The 18,882-nt window shown below is 39.4% G+C and overlaps 1 protein-coding gene across 1 annotated transcript in view; it reads left to right on the forward strand.

Annotated features, from left to right (window-relative positions):
* LOC308403046 (A-type voltage-gated potassium channel KCND3-like) overlaps positions 1–18,882 on the forward strand; it is a 108,568-nt gene that overhangs the window by 82,636 nt on the left and 7,050 nt on the right. Inside the window, exons 5-6 of the mRNA XM_080892283.1 lie at positions 12,004–12,105; positions 18,318–18,413. Coding sequence (XP_080748409.1) covers positions 12,004–12,105; positions 18,318–18,413 — 198 coding nt within the window. The remainder of the gene's footprint in view (positions 1–12,003; positions 12,106–18,317; positions 18,414–18,882) is intronic.

Genomic DNA, 18,882 nt, shown 5'->3' on the forward strand with positions numbered 1-18,882 from the left:
ATATCAGGTCCCCATAAGGAGAATCATGTGCTAACAGCTGTCTAAATGACTCGGGTAAAGTTTGTAGCATGCGTGCTTGTTGTTTTTGTCTGCTTCCACTTGTCTTTGCACTAGGATGATGTCGGCGTAAATGTGCAGTCATATTCGTTGTGTTCCCACTAGTGCTTTCAGGTTAATCTCGTTGAAATGACGTTAACGCCACAACACGGCAAATCTCCGTTAACGAGCTACGGCGGATCGCCACGTGCATGGGGCTGGACGGCATCAACACGTTAACGAGCAAACTGCGCTAACACACTAGTTCCCACCCATGTAATTGAGCATTGCGTGGCACATCCAACATACTGTTTTACTTTAGTCCATGACGCGCTTACCTTCAGGGTCATACATCTCATGAAAACCAAAATAGTTCCAAACACCAGATCTGAATGAGGGTGGGGGAGGTTCAATTTGCCATGTTGCAACGAGAGCTCTGTCTCGCTAGCTTGCCCTGCGGTCAGTGCGTCACTGCGTTCGGCTACTCCGCCTAGGCTGCACTGTCGAGCGCAGATCCACTGAGCGCTCACACAGACAGCATCGTCAGAAGAAAAGTTGATCAAATAAATTAAAAATTTTGTATTGTTCGATACACATGCGTACCGAACCGAAAGCACTGTATCGAACGGTTCAATATCGATACGAGTATTGTTGCACCTCTAAGGAATATGTGTGGCTGAAATCAGTGGCTGTGTTAAATCATGTGCAAATATTACCAGAGGAGTGCATGCTCTTTATTTTCAAAAGGCCGAAGTTGTAATGCAATATGACACATTAATAAATTAATGAGAATAAATGGAAGGATGAAGTGTTGAGTAAAACTTTTGGATGTGCTGTACTAATAGTTAGTCCTAAAATGGGAATAAAAACTTTTGAAAGTCCTTTTGTTTTATTCACATCATTAAAATAATGGATGTGAGTTTAAAGATCTTGATGACAGATGAGTTTCGTTCATATGGAAGGCACACGGGTATTTTTACCAACTTAAAAAAAGGTGCTGGTGAAAGGGACTGACCCCAATTAGGAACTGTACAACTGCTTTGCGAATGAATGTCCTTCACCATAATTCATCCCACATTTTTCAGCACCATCATACACACAAGAAATGTGTTGCCCTTCAGATGCACATTAACTTAACATACTTTTAGACACACTCACACACAAGTTTCTTAGACACACACTAAGTACCAAATGTTAGCCAGCCATTCACTACAATTCCCCCAGTAGGCTTGACCTTTCTATGGGGCTAGATAAGAGCGCTATTAAGTTAGAGAGCAGCTGCTGATAGCTAATTGAGGAGGGAAAAGTGTGATTTGAATCCTTACTGATATTAGAATCCTAGGTGTGTGGTTTTCTAATTAATATACTGATTTCAATCAGTTCAAACACAACAGCATGGGCTCTCTCGCACCTTTATTGAGTCCAGTGAGGCTCAGTTCTGAGTAAAATAGGTCTGATAGAGGTAATGAATTGGTGAACTGGTGAAGTTGGATTCATCCTGTTAGATCAAACCTCAGTCAGTCTTGGTAATATTTACATTCAAGAAATTGAGAAAAACCTTGTGTACTTAGATCTGGTTTCATAATATTTTCGAAAGGCTGCCCAGTTGTGTATGTTTCATAAAAATATGACGCACTAAATAATTTTATCGTGTCATTGCTACTTTAAAACACTGTTTCTCACTGATGTAGTATACAGAAAATACAACCTCTGCAGCACTTCTTCTGTAACACTTTCATAACAGATGCGTAGTTACTTGTTCATTGACAGAATGTCTATTGTTTTGATATTGACATGCTTAAGTGGGCATGGTCGTACTGTTGCTAAGCAACAGCGACTGACAGTAGGGCTGACCAAATATACTCCATGACCCAGCAGCTTTTTTTTCCCATGCATTTGTTGTGCAAGTTGCTTTTTATATTGATCTTGAAGGATTTTTTTTTTAGATATCATCTTTCAGTGGTTGTAAAACATTTTTAGACCACAAAGGGACCATAAACTCTTCACACTAATGAAGTTCTTTTAGCTTTTTGATGCTTTTCAGGCTTATAGTGCCTATTAAAGCAGTGAGGAGGCTCTCTGGGAAACATAGCCCACTCTCAATGAGGAATTAATTTACAAAAACATTATTAAGCTGTTAAAGGATAATTAAAAAGAAATAACATTTTATTGCTGCTTTTTGCCGTGGTCGTTGAGGATCTTCCCTCAATAGAAATCCCTGATGCAAGTAAACCATTATTCACATTTTAAAAGCTTAAAGGCTTAAAAACTAATGTTCAAAGTTGAAACAACGGACAGGACAACAAAATGTAAGCAAACACGGAAGTGCAAAAGTGCTTAGAAAGAAATCTGATTCAGCAATTAGAGTTAAGGTCTATAGGTGGCTTTAATATAGTAATTTAGCATAAATGTTTGTATCTAAAGTGTCACGTAAATAAAACAAATTTTAAAAAAAGAAAGTAGGTCTGGACTTGGTATTGTATTAAAAAAATTGTTACCTTGCAATTAATAGGAAATGAAAAAATAACTTGTTCTGGTATTTCAACATGACAAGCTGCACTCTGTCATGGCTTTAAATGGATTTAATCCTATTACACAACAAAAATGTCCCTCACACACGTTGGTGTTTTTGTGAAGCTTTAGTTTATCTTGGTCATTGTCTGCTTTTTCACTCATTTTCAGTTTTTCCAGTCTTTCTATCTGACCACTTTCAGAGGAATGTTTTTGCTTTTTAAGCCTCTTAACACTGACTTGTGAATCATTCAAGAAGAAAAAAGGCACCTAACTCAAGGGATGAGCCAGTGTTGTGCTTACACCTAATAAACATGTTAGCAACAAACCAGTTCTAGATTATAAATTTTAGGCACAAGAAACAAGAACCCATCCCAAAAATATATAATTTCTTGCTACTTCTTTAGTTGAATTTATTAAAAGATGCGAAAAACAACATGGTTAATTAGCATAAAATAGTGTTTTTGCTATTTAGATCGCGGCCCCCAACCTTTTTTGCGCCACGGACCGGTTTATGCCCGACAATATTTTCAGGGACCGGCCTTTAAGGTGTCGCAGATAAATACAACAAAATAAAACTAGTACCGGTACCGAAAAAAGAAGATTTATTCATAACACACGTGAAAAGACCGAGGAAAACAGAGTTAACGATAAAAACAATAACAAAAAACTGATAAAAACCCTGAAAACCATACATTTCACACCCGAGCCTCAACTCTCGCGGCCCGGTACCAAACGCCCGGGGGTTGGGGACCGCTGATTTGGAATATTTAGATTATTTAGTGTGCAGTGTGTCGGTAACAAAATGATTAAAGTGCATAAGTGGAGGACAAAAGAAAAAGTGGCAGGCCTAAAAGAGCAAATGAACAGTATGTCAAAGTGATGTCCTTAGAAAATAGCACAAGACACCGACACCAACCCTGAGAGATGCATTTGGCCCTTCAATTGATCCATCTACTGTTCACCGAAGCCTCATTAGAAATGGTGGAAGGGTGGCTGTCAAGAAGCTCTTCTTGACATATGACAGTTATAGCAGGCAAAATAACAGACCCTGATGCAGGACTCTGAATACAGGAATGAACTAAAACAACAATGAAATCCAACACAAATGCAGGGCAGGAGCAGGAACATAGCTGAGTTTATTTTGTCTGTTTCATTGTCAATATGTACAAAGGAGGTACAAGAGTGTCTACAATCATCTGTTAAACACAGCAGAGGCTCTGACATGGTTTGCAGCTTCATTTCAGCAAGTGGCGTTGGGGACCTTGTCAAAGGTGATGTTGGGGATCTGGGCAGAAAAACTAAGCAACACTATCAGTCGTAGACCAGCCTGCCCAGAGCCTGGACCCTGACATTAACTAGAACAGTCTGGGAACAAAAGGCAGCCAAGAGATTTAAATGTTCTGGGGGGTTGGGGGTATTCCTGAAGACTACAGGAAAGTTTCCCTCTGAGAGTTCAGTCTGTACTGAAGAATAAAGATGGCTGTATACATATGCTGGCACATGTTTCAATAAACCAGTGAAACAATTCCTTGTTTTTCCAGCAAAATATAAAAAAATTATGGACTACTACTCATGGTTTTTGTAGTGTCCCCCAGTGAGCTATATTTGGTCTAATGAAGTAGCTTCTTCTTCTTCTTCTGCCTTTAATATAACTTAAAACAATAGGAAGAAAAATCAAGGGGAAATATCTGTTATGGTAACTCTGTTCAAAAATAAATTTTCCTTTTATTACTTTATATGTTCTGGCCTCCCATTTCTCTCCAGAACTCATTCGTCTTCATTCTTCTATAACCACACACTGCTCTCGGTTCCTATTACAATTATGTAGTCATCAGGGGATTTGATTTTACAAAAAGGTCTTCTCGTGTATCCATCGTGGCTTCTCAGTCATTAAATAGAAAGTAGAGAAACCAAATTGGGTTTAATGATAGTTATTGCCTGCTAACTACTGGAGTGTATGCCTCAGTGCAAAGTACAGTCTGTCTTGAAGTTCAGTAACCCACTGAGGATATAACTAGCCACAGAAACAACCCCTGCCCTGATACTAATGTTCCTAATTCCCCAATAATTTGAAAACCAAACGTGCAGATGACAAAGACAGGTTCCTCTTTTATTCCTTCAGCAAATCAGCACTGCAGCACAGTGCAGTCAGAGTGCCGATAAGTGTCGAGGCAGTAAATGGACTGAGGTCACACCGGTAATGGGACAGCAAAGTCAAGTGGAGCCACACTGAGAGATGGCAGGTTGTTAAGGAAAAAAAGTCCTGAGACCAGAGACGTGAGGGCAAAACAAGACGATGGGAGCAAGAGAGGAAAGAGGGATGGAGGTCTGACAAGAGTAAAAAGAGTAAGAGAATAAAAAGAAGACCGAGGAAGCAGAAGGAGGAAGTGTAAGAGAGGTCTTATTGGGGTAGAAGAAAGAAAAAACAGGAAGAGGGCTCTATATAGCAGTAGTTTCAAGGCTCACTTGTCTTGGAAGTGAACATTTTGAACCTTTCTGCTGTCTGACTGTCAGACTGTGGGTGGTAATGTTGGAGCATATAGGTCTGATTTGTGCGGTCAACTGAGACCACCGATGAAGTAAAATCACCACAATCATGACTGGATTTTAGTCAGGATGTTGAAGAGGCTCGTTCGGGGCACACCAAACTTTAGAGTAATTTCTTAAAGAACTTCCCCAGCCATGAAATACTTATTCATCACCCTTTAGGAGGCATTTACTTCTAAAGTTGAGTTTAGTGAATTTCAATTTTTGGGATTTTGACGGATTTTTAACATAACCTCTCCTCCCCTTTTACAGTATCATGCTTTGTTTTTAATTTTATGGAGGGAATTTGATGTATCAGAATAACAAAGTATCAAGTATTTGATACTTTCATCAGAATTTTTATACTTTAATAGAAGAATGAGGTTTATTCAGGTGGCTTTGGCTCAGGAGGCAGAGCAGGTCATCTGCTAATAAGAGGGTTGGTGGTTCTATCCCTATCCTCCAGTCTGCCTGTGAAAGTATCCTTGGCCAAGATACTTAACCTCGAGCTGCTCACAATGCATTCATTAGAGTGGGAATGTTAGAAAGTGCTTGTGTGATTGGGAGATGCTGTATAAAGCGCTTTGAGTGTATTTGCCATAAAAATAACACATTCATTCATGGGGTTTTCCGTTTTATTTTACAGTAGAATCTTAAGGAATAAAGCAGTAAAGTATATCAATTAAACTCTGTGGACTTTTTCAACATATTTGAACAAGCAAACATATGAACAACTCTCAAACAGCTCTTTTAGATGAAAGCTGTATGAAAAAGACAGAAAAATTTTAATCATTTTCATAATTTGAATATATAAATGACATAACATTTCAGAAAAAAGAGGCCTCTAGTGAATTTAAAAGCATTGTAGGGAATATGGGGAATTAGAGCTGTGGGTGTTTTTCTCTTGTGTTTTATGCTTCATGTTGTGGGTATTTGTATGCAATATATTGTGTTGTAGAGGTTGTATTTAATGTTTGCTTCCTCGGTCAAGAATTGTGAAATTTGATCTCAGTAGAACTTCCTGGTCAAATGAAGTTAAAGCAGATCAATCACATTTCAGCTTGGGTGTAAGGTTGTAAGATTCTCCGTAGGGAATGATATGTGACACCAAACATCCAGTGTCTTCTCTTTGTTATTGAAATGTGTAGCATCATCATGCCTACATCTAAAGAGCTTCCTGAGACCTTTGGGATATTTATGAATCTGGTACTGAGGTAAAAAAAAAAAAAAAAAAAAAGCTAACCATTCCAGTCCAAGGAAAATATTCTAGAAGTAGAAAAGATTTTCAACAACATGAGAAAAAAATGCCAGTCTGTCCAGGGTTAGACTAGAAGCCTCAGATAATGTAAGATTTCATTACAGGATGTGCAGGTAATGCTTGCAACTGTTGCTATTAGCATGCACACATTTATAGTCTGAAAGAGAATCACAAGCTTAACCTGCATGTGAAGCTTGCCATTAAAAAGTTCTTTCTATCCAAAATGAACATTAGAGTAAAACTGCAGCTTGCTAACGTGTACGCAAAGACTTTTTGGAATAAAGGATAAAGACAGAAGCTTTTTGGCTACAGTAACAGCGGACATTTTTGTGCATTGATTACAAGATTGACATGTTGTATCTTTTCTTTTAAAGAGTAACAAATTATTATGCACAAAAAGAAATTCAAGTGAGATTTACTTACTTACTAATGCCCATCTTTTTTTCTTTCTTTTTTTTTACCTTTTTTTGAACTTTTAAACTTGCAAATTGTGCAGCCAAAGCCTAATATACAGTAGTATTTTCCTAGTACACTTTCTTAGTATACATTAATGAGGCACAATGAACTGAAGACATTCTTCTCATGATGAACTTGGGTACTGTAACGGCTAGCGAGGCAAGCCACGTGGAGTTATGAAGAAGGACCCAAAATGAAGGCACTTACTTGATGCGACTGAGCTTTACTTACGATAACAAAAGCTAAACAAAAGCAAGGGAGGCAAAATCAGAACTAAGAAAACCTGAACTAGAAAAACTAAAGATCAAACAAACAAATCTGAAACCTGAAGGAGATGGAGAGCAGAGCAAACATGGGTTAAGATACACAGGGAGAAAACACGGAGTTAACACGGATGGACCCGTGGTGCGCACAAGAGAACACACACTTTAAAAAACAAAGAGTCCACTGTGAGCGACCATCTTTGAACAGAGGCGGGGGTTTACGACACCAACTCTCTGCCATCTATAATCCAGTTTCGAGATCCCTTCCCAGACGCCTTAACGCCCACTCACATCCTGGGCCATCTGATCTCAGGAATTCGCATGATAAGGTGGGGCCAGGTTTCACAATGAACACACCCGAAACTCTGGCTGATTGGGACCCACGCCCAGTTTCACACCTTGGCTCAGGCGATTAGAGGATCATCAGGGGGTCCTTTTGTCCCTCTGTGGGGGGTTTCTCCCACTAGGTTTATATCTGGGACTCTCCACCATTTGACCTTAGAACTGAAGAAGCTTCTCGGATGAGAGGTGAAACGTCTTCAAGCAACTTAAAGAAGTCCAGACGCTTTTCTTTGCAAGCTCCTTTGACCATCACATATGATCTTCACAGTGCAGAGAACACAAATTAGCATCCATTACTATAATGAAATAATTTGTTAGTTTGAAATGCTACAGGGAACTATGTACCTGTACATTAATGCTGTAGAAAGACTTCCTGTTCACATAGTCTCCTTCATTTACTGAAGGAGCAATGATTGGAATGTGAGTGCCATCTATACAGCCAATCACGCCTGGGAACCGTGAGAATAAATGTAAAATTTAAGTAGTAGTTCAAGTATCACCACATCATGAATTAAGTTTTGTTCATCCTGATACCTGCAATTTTGTGGCATCCCTCTTTGATAAATCTTGTGGGTCTGTGACCGGGGAACACCACAGACGAGTACAGGAGACGTTTCAGTGCAACTGTAACATTCCTGACTGCCCGACAGACGGTAGCCTTGGAAACGTGCTCAGCATCACCAATATTATACAGAAAGCTCCCGTTTGCAAAAAACCGAAGTGCAATACAAATAATATGTACAGAACTGAGAGGATGTCCGCGATGTGTCACATGAGCAATATATGGCCTGAGGATGTTATCCAAATAAATTATGGATTGTGCTGAAAAACGGTAACGTTCACACAGAAAATCATCAGGAAATGATAAAATGCGCTCTAATCACTCTCTCCCGGCGGAGAGCTCTGCGGAGAATTTGGGCTTCAACATCTACAGGTTTCTGACAAAGAGGCGGAGAAAGTCAGGGTTAGTTGAAGTAAACCTGATAGGGGGCAGGTTAGCTTCACGGAGTGTGTCGTCATAGTAACTCACTCAGAATTAATCTAAACTCGCTTTGTGAAACCGAAAACCCAGAGTTTTCGTTAACTCAGGGTATACTTACTCAGATTTTGCACTAAACCGGCTTTCTGAAACAGGGCCCTGTTGTTAGAATGTATTTAATATTACTTTCTACACCAGGATCTTTTTCTACGCAGCTGACGGCTGTAACTGTGCAGGGGCGGATCTAGCAAAGTTTAGCCAGGGGGGCCGATAGGGCATGAACAGGGAAAAGGGGGCACAAAGACATACTTTTCTTTCTTATTCTCATTTAAAATGTCGAGCTTTTAATAAATAATTATCTGAATCTGACACCCAAAGTTTTAATCTGATGTAAAATGTATAGAAGTCCATTACTGTATATAGTAACTATTAAGTCTAATATATATATATATACCCTAGTAAGCTATAGTACTTTTTCCTTTGGGAAGGTACCATCTGTGCAGTCTGCAATTTTGTTGAAGAAAGATGTTGAATCTATTTAATATTTCTTGAAAAATAATTGATTTCTGTGCATTTTTTTTCACACTGCATCAAATTAAGGTTGATTACGTCGATTAAGCATCATGAGGTGGAGCGTGAGGGGTGGTTCCCTATTTTTTATTTATTTATTTTTGTTGTTGCTGGGAGTTGGAACCCTATTAGTTAGGTTGCTTAATATTTACGCTAAGTACTCTTTAAAATACCAGAATAGGAAGGATGGTGTAGGTTTAAGTTTATTAGATTGATCAGTATTGCTGAACTATGAAATATTTTTTTTTGCATACAGGTATAACAGAATAGCTTTAGTGTAGTTGTTGTTTTAAACGTGAGTATGAACTTATACAAAATGCAGCAAGATATTTTTAAAAAACAGTTTTGTTGATTAAAAAACACTATATCGGATTCATATCGGTATCGGCAGATATCCAAATTTATGATATCAGTATCGGTATCGGACATAAAAAAGTGGTATCGTGCCATCTCTAGTTCTAACACACCTGAATCAAATGAATGGCTTGTTATTAGGCCTTTGCCAAACTTGGTGGCATGCTGAAAAGGTAATCCAACCATTTGATGCAGCTGTGTTGGAGTAAGGATGCATCTAAAAGCTGCAGTAGCTCTCGAGGACTGGGATTCGGCCCTGATCTGACATATGAAAATTCCTCGGTTTGTTTCAGTTATTTATTTACATTTTTTACTTACTTTTAAGTAAACATAATTTTTTTCTGTTTGGCATTTTCATGATGATGAGTTTTGTAGAACAAAACAATAAATTCATTATCATTGGTAGAGAATTTTCAGTTACATTTTCACTAACATTTCAGTGAAAGATTCATTCAGTCCTTCTGGGGCTCAGACAAACTTTTAAATCAATGGGATTTTAAGGCCATCAAAAGCAAATTGACCTTTAAAAGGCCTGGTTTGCAGTTCGTTCAAGAGCATACACAATGGTTTACAGCATAAAAATGAACACTACAGTGCTCAGTTGGAAAACAAATCATTTTTATTGCAGCTAGACAAATATTGATCCATGTGTGATACCTTTATTAACTATTCAGGGACTTGATTTTAAAGCAGTTTGACTTAATCTGCTTCAATATTTTCCACTGTCTTTAACTTTGAACTAAATGAGACTCAATCACACCTCTGGAGTTGTCATGTGTTTAGAGTAAAAGTTTCTTAGAGAACTGTTTGGGCTCAGCAGCTCATCACAGACGCTCAGCACAACCTTTTGCACTTACAGAAGAATCAGAGACGCTTATTCTTTCATATTTTTCCCTTTCTTGTGTCAAGTAGTACTTTTGATCAATCATAAAGCCAGGCAGCTTGTGACGGTAATTTCACTGGTTCCTAATTCATTCACTCTTCAGCTGCAGAAAGAAGCAGTCAATGATCCTCCCATTTTACCCCTGTTTCACATACTGACCACGTACATACACAAGCACTATTATTACCTCTCAGGTTCCAGCTTTTCATACAACTTCACTAGTCTGACAGGCAGTTTTTGAAGCGTCTAAATATTACTTTTGAATCATGTCTGGAAAGCAGATGTTCTTCGGTATCTCCTGTTTCTTAAATGTATATAAAGGGGGTGAGAGAGAGAGAGCACAGTGGGGTGAGGTTAAAGATAAAGCTCACCTTACAGTTGTCATAATATCCTCTTCATTTTATGAAATCCTTAATGCAATATCTCTCTCATTTCCTGCCTCCTTTGTTCTATTATTTTGTCTGTTATTTAAAGCAATTTTATCTTTATGCTGCAACAGAAAGGGAATAAAATAAACTGATAAATGTTGGCAAACAGACTTTGCAATGTTGTGAACTCAGTAGGTTCTCATGGGCATAATTGGCACTAATGCAGCAAATTATCAATTTGTGCTTGCAGCACCATTAAATGCAAGACTTGGCTTCATGTTGCATTTATATTTTTCTTAGTTTGAGCCCATTTTTTTTTTGTTGTTGCTTTTCTTGGTGGACCGACTCTTTAGTTTTATCCTTTTTAGAAGAATCAATCTGAAGGGTTCAGACTCAAAAGTCTCACAACTTTCTGCCAAAAATTGGAGTTTCAAAGAGATCATCGTGATTCTTCATTCTTTATTTATGATTAGTCAGAGTTTGCTGCTCTTCCAGGGATCCAAATAAAATGAATTATAAAAAAAACAAAAAAAAAAACAACTCTGTATCAATGGACTGGAAGGAAAAACTAGAAAAAGCGAAGCTGTAAAGAATCAGAAAATATAAGGGCTAAAGTTACAGATGAAAGAATAAAAAGTTAAAAGAAGACATTCATTAAAAAAAGCTTTTTGATTCAATCTACACTGCCTTGGCAAAATTGTTGTTAGACATCCCAATTAAAGCTACAACTACCCAAGAATTGCTTTCATGATTTTGATTGTTGTTTTCTCTATAAAACATAAGAGATCTTTATATATTTAAAAAGAGCACTGTGTTAGACTAAAAACTGATCAAAGTATTTACATATTATTTAACTGTTTTAAACCTGTTTAAAGGTCCTCATATTCTTGCACACCTGTAATCTAGAGTTGGTATAAGCCTCCAGTAACTTGAAATCCTATCATGTTTCCCCCAAACACAAAGACAAGCCATTATTGTAGAATTTGCTGTCTAAAACCTTTTTCTAGCTGGTGACTTCAGCCTCAGTCAGCATCTTTGGGAAAAACTGGAAACTGAGCCAGGCCTTATCGCCCAACATCACTACTGGGATTTCAGCTAAATGTGAGCAAAAATCTGCAGCAGCTAGATAGCAACATATTTATGCTCATTTCAGACTTGAAATTAAATTTTCAGCAATCCCAAATGAGTGTATTGTTTGGGTGCCGACTTACAGACATACTCAGTAGCAGCATGTTACAGACACAAGAACATGACAGCAGTCTCTGTCATATATAATGAAAGAGAGAAACTTGAAAATGCAGAGATAAGAGCAGTCATGTAGTAGCTGTGAAAATTACTACAGAGTTTGTGTGATGAGTTGGCAGATTCTTATCATTAAATAGGTATTAGTCATCTTCTCCGACCTCCCGCCTACCTTGTCTGATGCTGTGACTTCTTCTTCGTCCCACACCCAGAAAGCCAGACTGGCCAGGATAAGAATAGCCAAGTCCGGCAGCGCCAACGCCTTCCTTCAGAGCAAACGCAACGGACTTCTCAACGAACTGCTGGAGCTGACGGTGAGAAAGACCCCTGACCCTCTGAATGCGAAGATCCACCAACAGCAAAGTGGGCGCGATGATTTCTTGGAAGCTGTTTTAATTAAGTGTGCTCATTAAAAATGGTGCAATGCCAGCAGGTTGTAATTCAGTATTAATCATGTTGTTCCTTGTCAAACGCCCATGTACTAATTATTTCAGTTCACTGCAACTCAGTTGCTTGGAGGCAACAACTTCACATCTGCAGTACGCAAACACAAGCAAAGTGGCAACAATTACTGTCAAATAAACAGAGAACAATTTAAAAGTAATTTAGAGGCTATAAAAGAAGAAGTTGGAGCCATTACATTCTTGTTGTTATGCAGGGCAGAGGTGATAGCAGAGGCTAATAATGCCCCATGTGAGTGTTATCTGTGTAATAACACAAAGTGCTTTTTTTGGTTGTTCATCAGTCTGAGACTTGATTTAATCTGTGTCTGTGAAAACGGTAAGCTGAGGTTATCTAGGATGTAAGATTGTTCTTACTTGCTTGTCGAGTCGCTCTTGGTAATAATTAGGTTGTTAGTGCATTAAAGGAGGCTTCAAAGCAAAACGGAGCCGCTGAACAATGAAACAGTGGAGACAATAGAGATTAACTTGAAAGTAGTTTTGAAATTCAGTTTCTAATGCCTAGCCTAAGAAGAGGACATAAATAATTATTTGCTCTACTGTAATGCATGTCTGCGCATAAAGATCAGAACTTTCTACTTTTTGAATCAATCATCCCCTCACTCTTTTATACAATATATATATATATATATATATAACCACCGTGGAAAAATGTGTTAGGTAAAGTGTGAGCAAATTGCCTAAATCCCATCCATCTAGACCATCGCTCGTGTTTTCAGTGACACACTCTCCTCCTTGCAGATGGTTACTAAAATCCATTTGGACCTAATAGAGTCCAGTATGAAAGCTCATGGGTGTCTGCAAGTGGTTAGAATTATCATATAAATGCCATCTGTGAGCACTGAGCACCCCCCTTTCCTTTTCGTGTCTGTGATGAAGCTGCCAGAGTCCTGATGCATCAAATTACGATGGTGTCAATTCTGACAGTCGGTGACGCTGCGTGGGTCCGAGGTAGGAGTGAGTGGAGATATATGACAAAAATCACTGATTCTGTCACAGTCATTAGTTAGACTAGAAGTTCACTCGGGGTCTGGTTGCATCTTGGCTTTTTTTATTTGTTACTTAGATCACGGGTATTGATAATCCTGTTGAGTTTTATGGTAATCTTGCATACGAAGGCATTACAGCTTTATCTCTTATCTGATCTTTTTTCCTGGAGTCATTTAAATCTATAAAAAAACTGCTCAAAACAGTATCACAGAGGAATGGTGCGTCATGCACTAAAGAAACAAAGAAAGAAGCCACACACCCATAAAAGCCAGCTTCACTTATACAAAAATCAGCACATACAAGAACGCAAAAAAAGAAGGCTGTAGTGAACTAGGACAATATATATAAAATAAATGAGTGGGTCACTCATTTACTTGATGCCATCAAGCCTTGAAATATGTATATAAACATATATTTGTACTTCCTGCATGCCCATGCCATCAGCTATGCATTAGTACACTTTCAGGTTTCCAAAATGATCAACTTTCCGCCCCAGGAGCTGAGTGTTCCTAGTCTTGATAATGCGCTTAGACCAAATCAAATTTTTCATAGGTATTATACCTTATGTCACCCACTTATTTTTGAAGGTTTACAGCATCTCCATTTCAGAAAAAAAAAAAAAGAAATAACTTTTTCCTTTTACAGAAAGTAAGGATACATAAATAAGTCTGTTGAAATAAGTCTGAATTATCTGTCTGGCAGCTCAAAAAGGTGAAACACAAGATATTTATCCATCCATCCATCTTCATCCGCTTTATCCGGGGCCGGGTCGCGGGGGCAGCAGCCTAAGCAAAGAGGCCCAGACCTCCCTCTCCCCAGCCACCTCCTCCAGCTTATCCGGGGGAATACCAAGGCGTTCCCAGGCCAGCCGAGAGATATAATCTCTCCAGCGTGTCCTGGGTCTGCCCCGGGGCCTCCTGCCGGTGGGACATGCCTGGGACACCTCACCCAGGAGGCGCCCAGGGGGCATCCTTGTCAGATGCCCGAACCACCTCAGCTGGCTCCTTTCGATGTGGAGGAGCAGCGGCTCTACTCTGAGCCCCTCCCGGATGGCCGAACTTCTCACCCTATCTCTAAGGGAGAGGCCAGCCACCCTTCGGAGGAAGCTCATTTCTGCCGCTTGTATCCGCGATCTCGTTCTTTCGGTCACTACCCACAGCTCGTGGCCATAGGTGAGGGCAGGGATGTAGATCGACCGGTAAATTGAGAGCTTCGCTTTTACACTCAGCTCCCTCTTCACCATTACTGCAGCTGCAGCCATAATCCGTCTGTCGATCTCGGGCTCCCTTCTCCCATCACTCGCGAACAAGACCCCGAGATACTTGAACTCCTCCACTTGGGCCAGGAACTCATCCCCGACCCGGAGTGGGCACTCCACCCTTTTCCGGCTGAGAACCATGGCCTCAGATTTGGAGGTGCTGATCCTCATTCCCGCTGCTTCACACTCGGCTGCGAACCATTCCAGTGCGAGCTGGAGGCCCTCACCCTGGTGTTGATGAGGTCCGCCCCGAGTTCCTGAAGGCTCTGGACGTTGTAGGGCTGTCCTGGTTGGCACGCCTCTGCAATGTTGCGTGGAGATCAGGGGCAGTACCTGTGGACTGGCAGACCGGGGTGGTGGTCCCCATCTTTAAGAAGGGGGACCGGAGGGTGTGTTCCAACTACAGGGGGATCACACTCCTCAGCCTCCCTGGGAAAGTCTATGCCAGGGTGTTGGAAAGGAGAGTTCGTCCGTTAGTCGAACCTCGGATACAGGAGGAACAATGCGGTTTTCGTCCTGGTCGTGGAACACTGGACCATAACAAGATAAATATAACAAGATATTTATTTTAATTGTTATTAAGAAACAATGGCTTTTTTTTCAAATAGCAGCATACATCCAGAATATATGCTATAAAACTCCTGAACAGCTGACCTACCCCAACTGCAATTTGTACATCAGCACACTTTTTATCCTTATTTTTATCTTTATTATCTTGTTCCTTTAACCCTTACCTAACTTGGCATTTGTGTATGGACACCAAAGGAAGAATTTCATTGCACAGAGAAATGCTATTTCTTCTGTATACATGACAATAAACACTTTGAATCTTGAATCTTGAATAAGATCTGAGTTTAGGTACTATCTTGATCAATGTGCTATAGAAGTATGCAACAACTCGGACATCAGCTTAAATAAAACTATATTTATTATTTCACTGGTTACTCAGCAAATGAAATGAAAAAAGGTGGGAAGCTTCACAATTGTATTATTTATATTCAACATATGCATAATTGCACAAACAGTGACAACAAGCAGACCCAACTTTAAAGGGAGGCACTGCTGTAGTAACTCAACAGCTAGCTTAGACCTCAATCACAAAGGCCTAGAGATCCGGTATCCACAACTCACCAGGAAAACTGGGTGCATGGAGGTCATTATGAGTCACTTGGTGAAATTGGTTGCAAAGACGATGCTGCACCGATTACCTCTTTCAGATGGCTTTGGTCGTTAGCAGTTTGCCATGGCTGCCCACAGTTATGGTAGTTTTGGGAGTGGGAGTTTTTCCTTCCCGCTGTCACCAAGTGCTTGCTCATAGGTGGTCGTCTGATTGTTGGGGTTAAAGTGCCTTGAGACAACTGCTGTTGTGTTCTGTATAGAAAATCTTGTCTGCAATTATAACCTAACTATTACCAAAAATGGAGAAAATTTGCCTTCAAAGTCAAGTTATGCCTTTTACTTTGAGGTACAACTCTCTGTTTTCACTACCGCTTGGAGAGAGCAGTTGGCAAGTGTTTGCAGGTGTTCAGTGTAAACCTCTTTGTGACTTATTTCACCTTGTGACAAAGGTGAGGCATATTCAAGGAATACACATTTAATCCTCATGACCGGTGATTGCCAGATGGTGACCAGCTGGTCTAGGCCTGTGTGACTGAGGCCACAGCACATAGCACTCTATATATCCTGAACTCACAGCATCCTGGACCTGACTCACAGCTAAATGCCAAACTAACTGATATTACCCTTCACACTTCCATTGAGGCAATGGCCAGGCCAGCTCCAGAATACAGAAGTAACTTAACATTGGATAAAGTGCATTAATGTCATTCTCTAACTGATTTGAACACCTATTTATGGTAATATGTGATTGAATAGTGCAGTTACAACATTAGTTGGATAGCCAGACTGACAAATCACAGCCCTCTAATGACATCTCCAGGAACTTGACATTTGGGTCATACATCCATTTTGAGGATATTGAAAAATGCCCAGATGGTAGAAGACCTTCTTGAATCTGAAATAAATAAATTGAGTTGCTACAAAGTAACAAAATTAATTGATACATCATTTAATATTAAATAAAATAACCTATAAAAAGAGTCCTGCATCCCTGAATACATCTTTAATCAAGACAATTAATTTTTGGATTATTTCATTTACTCAGTCCCTCAAAAAGATATGTTCACATAATTATACACATCTCATTATTACTGTTGTAGTTTTGGACATCACATGAATAACACTGAATACTTAAGGGCAGAGGTTCCCAAAGTGTGGACGAAAGGTGCAAACACATAGAAAAATCTGCGTTTTCAAAAATACCCGTGTACACGTGGGCGTAGCCTGAGTTTTTAAAAAAATCGCAGTTTTCGGTGATTCGAAACACCATTTATGTGTGGACGAAAGGCCCAAACGCGTAGAAACAGCTGCGTTTTCAAAAATACCCATGTAGATGTGGACGTAAAACAGTTAGTAGTTTATTTCATTGCTACCTGTAATTTACTGCAGTTTACTTGTATTTGTTTAGTTGTTTACTAAATATACTAAATGCAATGGAGTTTGAAAATAAAATATAACAAAATACGGGAACCACTGCTTCAGGGGGAGTTTTTTATTACAAATACATTGGGAAAAAACACATTTAGTTATTGTCCAATCATTCATTAGCAGCACGGTTATCGTGATCAGCTTCCTTTTACTGACTGCACAAAGTCAGCTTCTTTATTTACATGAAAGACCATTGAATCTCGCTCTGTATCTATATTATGTGTGTATAGGTCCTCTGCCAGAGGATAAATGCACAAATCCAGCGATCGGAAAACGTGCCCACGTGACGGTGTTGTTCATGTTCCTGGAATCCAAATGAGAGTCCATGGGCTGGTTTGCCTCCTACCCCAATCCTCTGAGTAACAATGAACAGTGTGGGGAGAGAATTAACCATTTTCAGTTTTCATGTTATTTGGTAATTGCAGTTACTTTGAGACAAAGGAATATTAAAGGCTGAATTTCAAACTAAGCCTGTCAGGAAAAATACCAACAAAGGGTTCCATAAGTTTCTGCTTCTGTGGGGTTTTTTTCCCTTCCTCAAACTCTGCGATTTCTCTTCTTTCTGAAGCTTCTGACATCAATAACTGTTTAGCTGCCTCCAGCATCAAATAACACTCAGCAGTACCTACTTAGACAATTAAGTTAGAGGATTCGCAGTAGCACGGTTTTATAATTTGCATGTTGTTTGCTCAATAAACTGAAATTGGAAGTTATTTTGCTGCTTGCTTAGACAAGGAAACAAATCAAAGAAAAACAGTAGGCTGTTTGTGGATTTTTTTTAAAAAAAACAAAAAACTACAAAATAGGAAATAAATTACAAATTGGAGAAAGTGGACAAACCACTTGCTAAGCAGACCTAAAGATAAGGGATCAATTCACTCCAAACAGGAATGTGGTTCACTATGTAACAAGTAAATTATTTGAAAGCAATTGGCAGGAGCTGTTGTCTACCTGTTCATAACTGAAATGAGGAGAAACTCATCAAACATGAACAAAAAGAGTTCAGATGAAACTGAATGCCATGAAGCAGAACCTCCGGCTTTTTATTACTACTTCATTACTAAAAGTTCATTTTCAAAGTATTAAGTATTGAGTAAATATCAAAGAGCAATCTCAGCATCTGGGTCTTTATGTCTAGAGATTTATGTCCAAGGGCAACTTCCTGAATAATTTCATAATACCTACTAATACCTACTGTGTGTGCATGCGTGCGTGCGTGCGTGCGTGTGTGTGTGTGTGTGTGTGTGTGTGTGCGTGTGTGTACAATCAGGGTACAGAAGAGGATGAGCAGAAGCTGACCCAGAAGTCCATCTCTCTGTTAGAGAGCCAACACCACCACCTACTGCACTGTCTGGAGAAAACAACAGTAAGTGCACTCTGTTATAAATATACATGTCCACTGTGTAGCTATGGCTGAAAACTTGGCTAACATTAATGAAGCTAGCGATGAAACTTTTTTAGATTTTCCAAATGTTACCTTATCAGAAGCTTGCTCTTCACACTGACTTTGCATGTAGCTGCCAACTTCCCCCAAAACAGATGAAAAAAGGTGTTTAGGGCATTGCCAAAAATGTCTGTCATTGTCACAGTAAGGTGTTCTTTGCTCTCAAATCTGTGGTTTGAGTTCAGCTGGAAGCAAAAAACACATTCTTGGTAAAATAAATAATTTTTAAAAAAAATGTCATAATGTTTGCACGCCAGGTTGACAGTTGTTATGGGACTTTGTGGGTGTGGGGTTTAGAGTGGGTCTGTAAAAACTGGAACTTGCGGGGTTTTACAACTCAGCTGCACCATAAACTACATTTGGCATATTACGATGCCAAATCTGCTACACT

Source organism: Rhamphochromis sp. 'chilingali' (assembly GCF_963969265.1).
Source record: "Rhamphochromis sp. 'chilingali' genome assembly, chromosome: 9".
Taxonomy (NCBI): domain Eukaryota; kingdom Metazoa; phylum Chordata; class Actinopteri; order Cichliformes; family Cichlidae; genus Rhamphochromis; species Rhamphochromis sp. 'chilingali'.